This window comes from Microtus oregoni, unplaced genomic scaffold (assembly GCF_018167655.1).
Source record: "Microtus oregoni isolate MIOR12 unplaced genomic scaffold, Mior012 000002F_ref0000024, whole genome shotgun sequence".
In the NCBI taxonomy this organism is placed as follows: Eukaryota; Metazoa; Chordata; class Mammalia; order Rodentia; family Cricetidae; genus Microtus; species Microtus oregoni.
In genome coordinates, this window is record NW_024543061.1 from 27,018,968 (window position 1) to 27,027,802 (window position 8,835).

Here is an 8,835-nt window from a genome sequence, read left to right on the forward strand (position 1 = left end):
GAGGGGGGCGGGGCAGAGAGGAAGAGGGCTGCTGGGCTCTTGGCCTCTGATTCTCCAGGAGGAGGGGACAGGGGTGACACAGGGTTTCTGCAGAGTCAGAAGGAAGGAGGCGGGCAGGGGAGTGGTCATGACCTCCTCAGAGAACATAAACCAGTTGTCTCAGCTCCCACTGCTGCTGGCTCACAGGACAGGCCTTTGGGGGACCCGGTGGCAGGAGCAGCGCCAGAGGATGAAGGAGGCAGAGTTGAATGGAGATGTGGCTCGATTCTGCAAAGACAACCAGTATGTCTCCCTACAGCCCGGAGGTGAGGACACTTAGGGTTTCCGCCTGTACCCTGCCCTCTGACCCCATCCATGCCAGTCCAGAAACTCATCTCATCCCCACCTTCGTCAGGGTGAAATAAATGGGTCAACAGATGCCCAGAACTTTGAGAGCCCGGCCTCTGTATGGAACCTTCAAAGCCCTGCACTGGGTTCAGTAACCTGAAGGAAGAAAAGGGTGCACTTTAAGTTCAGATGGCCTGGTTTTGTTTTTTTTTTTTGTTTTTTTTTTGTTTTTTTGTTTTTTTTGGTTTTTTGAGACAGGGTTTCTCTGTGTCTTTGGAGCCTGTCCTGGAACTAGCTCTTGTAGACCAGGCTGGTCTCGAACTCACAGAGATCCGCTTGCCTCTGCCTCCCAAGTGCTGGGATTAAAGGCGTGCGCCACCACCGCCCGGCAGATGGCCTGGTTTTGAACCCCAGCTTTGAATACTGCCTACCCTCCCCGTATCCTCTGGGGCTGGTGGTTTCTGAGGTCATTAGTGGGTGCCCTTGCCCCTTAACCGCAGTGCCAAGAAGGCAAGGGCCCCTGTGACAACAGTTCAAGTTCTGTGGGAGGCTCCAGGGACGCAACCATCCATCCCAGGGGCTATCGTGCTTTTTTTAGTCAGGTTTGTTTACAAAACTGGACCTGGAGGTCTGGGACCCTGCCATAGGCCTCCTTTTCATCTCCCCTCCTCCTTCATTTTCTTCTTTGTTTCTGATCATACTTCTGTAGCATGCCCTCTGGGGCAGGTTTTCTGTCTAGGACACCACTACAGCTTTCTGTGAGGTGTGGGCCCCTGATCATTGGCTGTTGCCTGGTCCACTACAGCTTTCTGTGAGGTGTGAGCTGCTGATTGTTGGCTGTTGCCTGGTCCACTGAGAATGCTTCCTTTTCCTGCCTGTAGCTCCCCTGTGAGAACATGGTGGCTGTTCTCAGCTCTAATGGACAAGCTAGAGGACTGTTGCAGAGAGTGACAGTCCTCGCCCTCCCAACACTCACCCCCACAGGCCTTGTCTTCTCCCCTGCAGGGCGGGACCCTATACCAACTGTTCCCGTGGCTTCCAGGATGCTGAGGCTTGTCCAGGCCTTCTTGACACTCATGGCTGTGTTCTTCTCTCTCCTGGCTCTTTTTCTGGTGGGTAAGTTCTCAGGTGACCTGAGCCACCATGAATTTTCCTTTCTGTGCAAAGGTCCCAAGAGACCCAAAGGGCAGGTCTCTGGGCCTTCATGTTCTCTGAAACAACAATTTACCACCTACCTCGGTCCAGCCTGGAGCCCATCATGCTTTGAAATGACTTAAGAGAATGGAAGCTTTGCAGGGAAGCTGTGTGGGGTGGTCCTTGGTGCCCCTCCCTCTTTCTGGTCCCTAGCTGGTGTGGGGCAGCCTGTCGTGCCAGGGCTGTGAATTGAGCTGACCCAGGAATGGCTACCTCAGGTTTACAGACTTGGAGACCCAAGCAGAATGAAGATCCTTCCTTCCAAGCCTTGTCTCTGAGAAGCAATTCTACTATACAGAAGCCTGACAGTGAGTAGTCACAATGAGATCGGGGCTGGAAAGCCGGGCATGGGGGAACACGGGCCCTGGGTACAGCTTCTATGGCCACATTTTAGTTCTGCCTCCCGCTTTCCTCCTTTAAAGAATATCCTTTGAACCATTTTAATTTTTGATACAGGGTTTCATGCAGTCCAGGTTGATTTCAAATAAAAAAAGCTAAGGATGAAATTAAGCTTCGGATCCTCCTGCCTCCACCTCTCTAATCCTGGAATTACAGGTGTATGGCACTATGCCCAGATTTTGTGGTGCTGGGGGATGGACCCCATAACCTTGTGCAAACTAAACAAGCATTCTCTCAAATGAGCTATATCCCCAAGCTCCGAGTTGTTCTGTTTTAAGCACAGCTTTATTGAGCTATCGTAGCTGTAAAGGTTGGGCACATTCTTAAAACCTACTTAAAACACTCTGATAAATCCTGGTGAAGAAGTGTGTTCCTGAAACCATCTCTATAGTCAAGGCGAGGAGCCAATTCACCATCACTGTTCCCATCCCCACCCCCCCACCCCCGATTTTACTTGTAGCCTTGATGATCCCTGCGATTTTCTCCTGACTTGACCTTCAAGTAGCTCCTCCTTGTCATGACTAAAGAGCAGTTTAGTTATAGAGTTTCATTAAAAAAAGGGATCAAAAATTTATGTGCTTTCCTTTTTCAGTCCCCTTTCAGTTATATGATCGTGAGTAGTGCTGGGAATTAAACCCAGGCCAGAACTTCAATTTTTCCTATTCCTTCGTGCGTGTGCAGCAGTCAGCTCTCTCTCCACCCACCTTGTTTTTAGATCTGCATCCTTGGGCGATCCATCCCCAGAGTCTAGGAAGCTGCAGGACCCGTGGGCTGCCCTCGGAACACTTAGAGCTGTGTCTGGAGGTTTATCTAATGCATCCAATGTGTCTGCTATCTAATGAATCTGCTATCTCATGTATCTAATGTATCGGCTAACTAATGTATCTAATGTATCTGCTATCTAATGTATCTAAGGAATATGCTATCTAATGTATCTAATGTATCTGCTATCTAATGTATCTAGTGAATCTGCTATCTCATGTATCTAATGAATCTGCTATCTAATGTATCTGCTATCTAATGTATCTAATGAATCTGCTATTTAATGTATCTAATGAATCTGCTATCTAATTTATCTAATGAATATGCTCTCTAATGTATCTAATGTATCTGCTATCTAATATATCTGCTGCAACACTGTAATATATCTGTTACAAAAGCAGCTAAAGGAGGAGTTTGTCTTGGCTTCCAGTTTGAAGGACAGTTCATCATGGCCAGAAGGTGGAAGGCATGGAAGCAGGAGTTGATCACATTTGCATCAACAGTCAGGAAGGAGAGAGCTATGACACTGGCACTCAGCTCTTGCTCTTTTTTATTCCATCTAGGACCCGCCCCCCCCCCAAGTCCATGGATTGGTACAGCCCACATTCAGGGTGGGTCTTCACATCTCAGTCAAACCTTTCTGGAAACTATCTTATAGACACAACCAGAGGTTTGTCTTCTGGGTGATTCTAGATCCTTCCAAGTTGACAGTATTAACTTATAACCTAGAACATTCTGGAACATTCTGATTTGCCATCTGAACTTCCCTACATATCCCTACATAATGGGATTCAATGGCACCCCTTGTTTCCTCTTTTCAGATCATCCCCACTCCGGCAGCGTGGCAGAAAAGCAAGAGGCTACCCAGAGGGTTAGGGGCTATGTTGAGAATTCTAACACTTGGTACGAGGAGATACAGATGCTGAAGAACCGAGTGGAGAACGTTAGTTCTCAGGTCCAGTTGCTTGGGGACCACCTGGAGGATGCCAGTGCTGACATCCAGCAGGCAAAAGGTCTGCTGAAGGACTCAGGTTCCTTGGCTTTGGAGACCCAGGCACTGAGAATCTCCTTGGAGTCGGCCAGTGCTGATATCCACAGTCTGAGAGGAGATTTGGAAAAGGCAAATGCTATGACTTCCCAGACCCAAGGTCTCTTAAAGAGCAGCACAGAAAACACCAGTGCTGATCTCCACATTCTGGGCAGAGGCCTGGAGGAAGCCCAGACTGAGATCCAGGCATTGAGGAGAAGTCTGCAGAGTTCCAATGACCTCAGCTCCCAGACCCAGAGCTTTCTCCAGCGCAGTGTGGACAACACTAGTGCTGAGATCCAGGCCATGAGAGATCATCTGGAGAGGGCTGGTGATGAAATGAGTTCATTAAGGAAAGACCTGCAAACAGTCACTACCCAGACACAAAAGGCGAACGGCCACCTGGAGCAGACGGATGCCCAGATCCAGGTGTTAAAAGCTGAGCTGAAAAGCACCAGCTCCTTTACCTCCCACATCGAGGCCGTCAGTGATCAGCTGAAGGACGCCAGCAAAGAGTTACAGACCCTGAGAGGAGGCCTGGCGGATGTCGCGGCTCTGAAATCCAAGATCCAGATGCTACAGAGCAGTCTGCAGAAGGCCAAGGAGGACTTGCAGAGTTTGAAAACAGATCTGGAGGCTACCAAAACTCTCACTGCCAAGATACAGGGGGAACAGAGTCGCCTAGGAGCCCTGCAGGAAGCTGTGGGTTCACAGGAGCAGAGAACTCAGAGTAAGTGAGAAAAGTGTGTGTGTGTGTCTGTGTGTGTGTGTGTGTGTGTGTGTGTGAGAGAGAGAGAGAGAGAGAGAGAGAGAGAGAGAGAGAGAGAATAAATCCTGGGAGATGTAGCCTCTCTCTGGGGAGGATGATGGCCTTTGACCCTTTAGCCTCTTTGTTTACCTCAAAATCTGGGGAGAAAGATCAGTACTTTAGGAGAATCTGATAAGTGAATCTAGTAGCAGTCAGGCTGACAGCCATGTCTTCAACTGCCTCCTCTTCCTCTTCAGTGTGTGCAATGTATGTACACATTACATATGATTGCACATGAATATAGAGGCCAGATTATCTTCCTTAGCCTTTCCCCACTCAATCTGTCTTACATAGCTATTATCTACCTATCTGTCAGTCTATCATCTATCTATCATCCATCTATCTATCTATCTATCTATCTATCTATCTATCTATCTATCTATCTATCTTTCGTTCTATCCTTGAGACAGTATCTTATTCCTAAGATTGTCTTTAAGTTTTGCTATCTAACCATGAATGACCTTGAATTTCTTATCCTCCTGCCTTCACCTCCACGAGTTCTGGGAATCCAGAAGTGCCCTCCTATGCCTGGTATATGCAGTTCCATGGCCAGAACGAAGCACTTCCTGTAAAATAGGCTAGCACTCTATCCAGTGAGCTACATCTATAGCCCTCCTCACCTTAATTTTGGAGACAATGTTTCTGACCAATTCCATTAAGTTGGTTGGCCAATGAGCTTAAGAGTCTCACCTGTCTTCTCCTCCCAACACGGAGACTATAGGCACACCATGTCCCACACTGGACTTTTATGTGGGTGCTGGGGGTTGAACTAGTTCCCCATGCTTGTGCAACAGCCATATCATTGATCAAGCCACCTCCCAAACCATTGAACTTTTTCTTTAAGTGCAAAACAGAGAGCATTTTTGGTTTCTGCATTCTAAGGTCTCTAACTGCTTCCTGCTGCCATATTGAGGAAGCAGCCACAGAGACCACAGGGCTTCACTTTTGGAGAAGAGGCTGCCTATCTCCGTTTTAACCTCAGATCTCAGACAAATGTCAGAATCACCCACAGAGCTGGCACAGCCATGCATGCATGGTGTGTGCTAAGGCATGTTTGGGAGTTGAGCAGAGAAGGAGCATGCATCTCAGCCAGTTTCCTGACGCTGCTGGCTCAGCCAGGTTGGGACCACATGTCGCGAATCCCTGTTTCACACACTGACCCTCTTTCACGGAGACCTTGGATCTTGTGCTGTCAATGATGTTTCCGCCTGATTAAAAGTGCCTTCTTCCTGGGTGGGCCAGGGGGCTCAGCAGGTAAAGCACTTATTACCAAGACTGGCAACCTGAATTTGATCCTCAGAACCACATCGTGGGAAGGGAGGACTGCTTCCTGCAAGCGTTCTCCTGGCTTCCACACGCGTGCTGGGTCACATGCATGTGACACCCTTCTAATAAATAAATTAAAAAATGTAAGCTGTGTCTTCATCCTGTCTTGTCTTCTCCAGTTTGAACATTATTCTAGAGAATGTGGGGTTGTGTTGGAGTCTGTGGGTGGGGATGAAGTCAGGAAGTGAAAGAGGTTAACTTGTGAGTTGCCGGACTAGAAGCAGACTGACCTGGCCTGTGACAGTTATGAGTGGGAGAATATTGCATACCAGAAAGCAGCCATCTGCAGAGAGCATTAATGGGTGACAAAGCTGAGACAGAGACACCTAGGTGTCTTGGAAGATGGCCTTTACGATAAGGCATGGGACTGGGGAATGGCCTCCCAGCCCTGCTCCTAGAGCACGGAGCATTGGGAATTGACAAGGCTTGTGGCCATCCAAGGTCAGACCTGATACAGTAGAGGCTGACTTTGGGGCATCACTGTCTGCTTCTGATCTTCAGCCTCCCTCCCCTGACCTCTGTTCTAGATCAGCTTCTCCAGCTGATCCTGCAGGGCTGGATGGTCTTCCGTGGAAGCTTGTATTACTTTTCTCATGAGAAGAAGTCGTGGCATGAGGCGGAGAATTTCTGCATGTCCCAAGGAGCGCACCTGGCATCAGTGACTTCTCAGGAAGAGAAGGTCAGAGCTGCAGGCTTGGGGCAGGCTAAGGGGTTGTGGATGTTTAGGGACACATAAACTTAGCCCTTTGTCCTCCCAGTGTGTGGTGGAACTCCTCATGTCCTCATCATGAGAGGAAGAACTATTTACTGGGCTCCTAAGAGAACTCTGTCCCGAGGAGGAAGCACAGGCAGCTACTGCCACCTGCACAGAGAAGGAGGACAACCTTCTGGGGAGGACCAGGGCCCAGCAGATGCCATCAGGAGGGGAGGAAAAGACGTTTGTCCCACTCTTCAGTTTCGGGCATGTGCCTCTCTTGCTTTCCCTCAGCTCCTGCCAGCCTTCCCCTCGGGGCAGCAGTCTGCATGGGTATACCGACTCTAGCCCTCTGGGAGCTTGGCTCACTGCTAACCACCTGGGGACTCTCAAAGTCCTGCTACCCTAGATACTGTCCTTAGAGGGCCTTTTGCTCAGGGCCTGGAAGGAGCTCACTAAGCTAGCAGAGGATTTTGCATGGTTCACTTTAGTTCAACTTGCAGAACTGTCCCTTCCTTGCTGCTCTCCCAGGACTTGTTACAGTACTGCTCAGAATAAACTATGATGAGGACTTCTGTCCCAGCAAAGCCACACTCCTTCTCAGGGGTGAGAGTTATTCAAGACAGCCAATATGGGGGAAGCTGTGCTTCCAGAGGGACTTACCTGCTACCCTAGATACTTACCTGATACCCTAGATACTACCATGGAAGGTTCTGGAAGCCCCTGCACTGAGAAGGGCCTCCTGCTCAGGGGTCAGGGAAGAAATGGTCCAGGGAGTCAGCTCCTCACAGCCCTGCCTCCTTTGTGCAGGAATTCCTGGCAAAGTTCACAAGTAACGAGTACCATTGGATCGGACTCACTGACCATGGCATTGAGGGGGACTGGCGTTGGGTGGATGGAACACCGTTTAACCAATACCAGAGCAATGGGTGAGTCTAACCTCTGTCTAGCACTGTTTGGGCACTGTCTTGTGGTATGGGAAGTCCTTCTGTGTATGTGTTGCTTTTATTGGTTAATGAATAAAGAAGCTGCTTTTGGCCAAAGGCTTGGCAGAATATAGCCAGACTGGAAGAGATATAGATAGAGAGAATAGGCGGAGTCAGCAGAAGGCATGGAACCACTGTTGCAGACTGGGCAGGCTTTACTGTCCTATGTGTACGGTCCTGTCCACTGAGTGTTAGTTTTGTGTGTGCATGTGTGACATATGGAGTGTATTGTGGTGTGTGCATGTAGCATATATGTGTGGTTTTCTATGTGATATATGTGGTGTGAGGATGGGTGTGGTGTGTGATGTGCAATGTCTGTGGTGTGTGATATGACATGTGGTATGTGGCCCTATGAGGCCAACACAAGAACATCAGGAAAGGACAGGTCCTGGGGCTGGTAGACCAGTTGTCTTCTTCTTTTTTTTTTTTAATTTCATTTGTTCATTTGTTTCTTGCTTACTTGGCCCTTGCCCGTGTCGATGGAGCACAGAGCCTCCAAGAGCCTCCGAGAGCCTCTGAGGCTTGGAGCCTGAGTTCTGTGGAGGATGCTCCTGCAGAGCCTGGATCAGAGGGAGGGCGGTTTCAGCAGGGTCACTCAGCAGGCTGCTCTGGCTCCAGTCCTGTCCCCATCCTGAGGTCTGTCTTTATGCACGGGAAGGAATACTGACTTCTCTAGCAGAGTAAAGCCATTTTCTTCCAGGTTTTGGGGAAAAAATCAGCCCGACAACTGGAGACATCCGAATGGGGAGGTTGAAGACTGTGTCCACATGAGGCAAATGTGGAATGACATGATCTGTGGGGCTTCCTACCCCTGGGTGTGCAAGAAGTCCACAGGTCAGGCTGTGGCCTGAATGGGCCAGAGCAGAGTCTTTCCTTCTCGAGACTCCCGGAGCCCTGCAGTCACTGCAGAGCTCCTCGGGTCCTGTGTTGTTGCGTTGTTTAATCATGTGAAACACGCTTGCCTCCTGTGGCCCCTTCAGCGAGATGACTTCTTAAAGATAAGCCCTGCATGCTTGTGTCCCCTCAGTACCCCAATATGCCTGCCCAACCAGGTCTTCAATAAACACCCCCTGAATGGATGGGAACTTGGTACTCGTTCGTCCCTGTGGCTGCCTTCACACTCCTGTCTCTCTGGCCTGGCCCTCCTCAGGGTCTTTTCCTACAGACATACTTTCCCACAGGCTCTGCTGTGACTGTGCCGACAGCAGTAGGGGCTACAACAACTCTGGGGCCTTCTTAGGTCACCCCAGTGTTCCATAGGTTTCTTCTGGGTGCAGATGGGGTCCTGTTTCTCTCCCTTGTTTTCTGGGGT

General features: G+C 49.4%; 1 protein-coding gene across 1 annotated transcript; it reads left to right on the forward strand.

Annotated features, from left to right (window-relative positions):
* Positions 1-187: 187 nt before the first annotated feature.
* On the forward strand, positions 188-8,598 carry Clec4f (C-type lectin domain family 4 member F). The gene is made up of 7 exons (XM_041642896.1): positions 188-305; positions 1,333-1,443; positions 1,740-1,829; positions 3,504-4,439; positions 6,371-6,522; positions 7,348-7,466; positions 8,224-8,598. Exons 1-7 carry the CDS (start codon positions 230-232, stop codon positions 8,372-8,374), a joined length of 1,635 nt encoding a protein of 544 aa, XP_041498830.1. The 5' UTR covers positions 188-229; the 3' UTR covers positions 8,375-8,598.
* The last annotated feature ends 237 nt before the right edge of the window (positions 8,599-8,835 follow it).

Excerpts from the sequence above, each read along its gene's own strand:
- Clec4f (XM_041642896.1), top strand. The coding sequence starts at position 230 with ATGAAGGAGGCAGAGTTGAATGGAGATGTGGCTCGATTCTGCAAAGAC. Across the intron at positions 1,444-1,739 it reads CCTGGCTCTTTTTCTGGTGG|GTTTACAGACTTGGAGACCC; the intron begins GTAAGTTCTCAG and ends TGGCTACCTCAG. Across the intron at positions 4,440-6,370 it reads ACAGGAGCAGAGAACTCAGA|ATCAGCTTCTCCAGCTGATC; the intron begins GTAAGTGAGAAA and ends CCTCTGTTCTAG.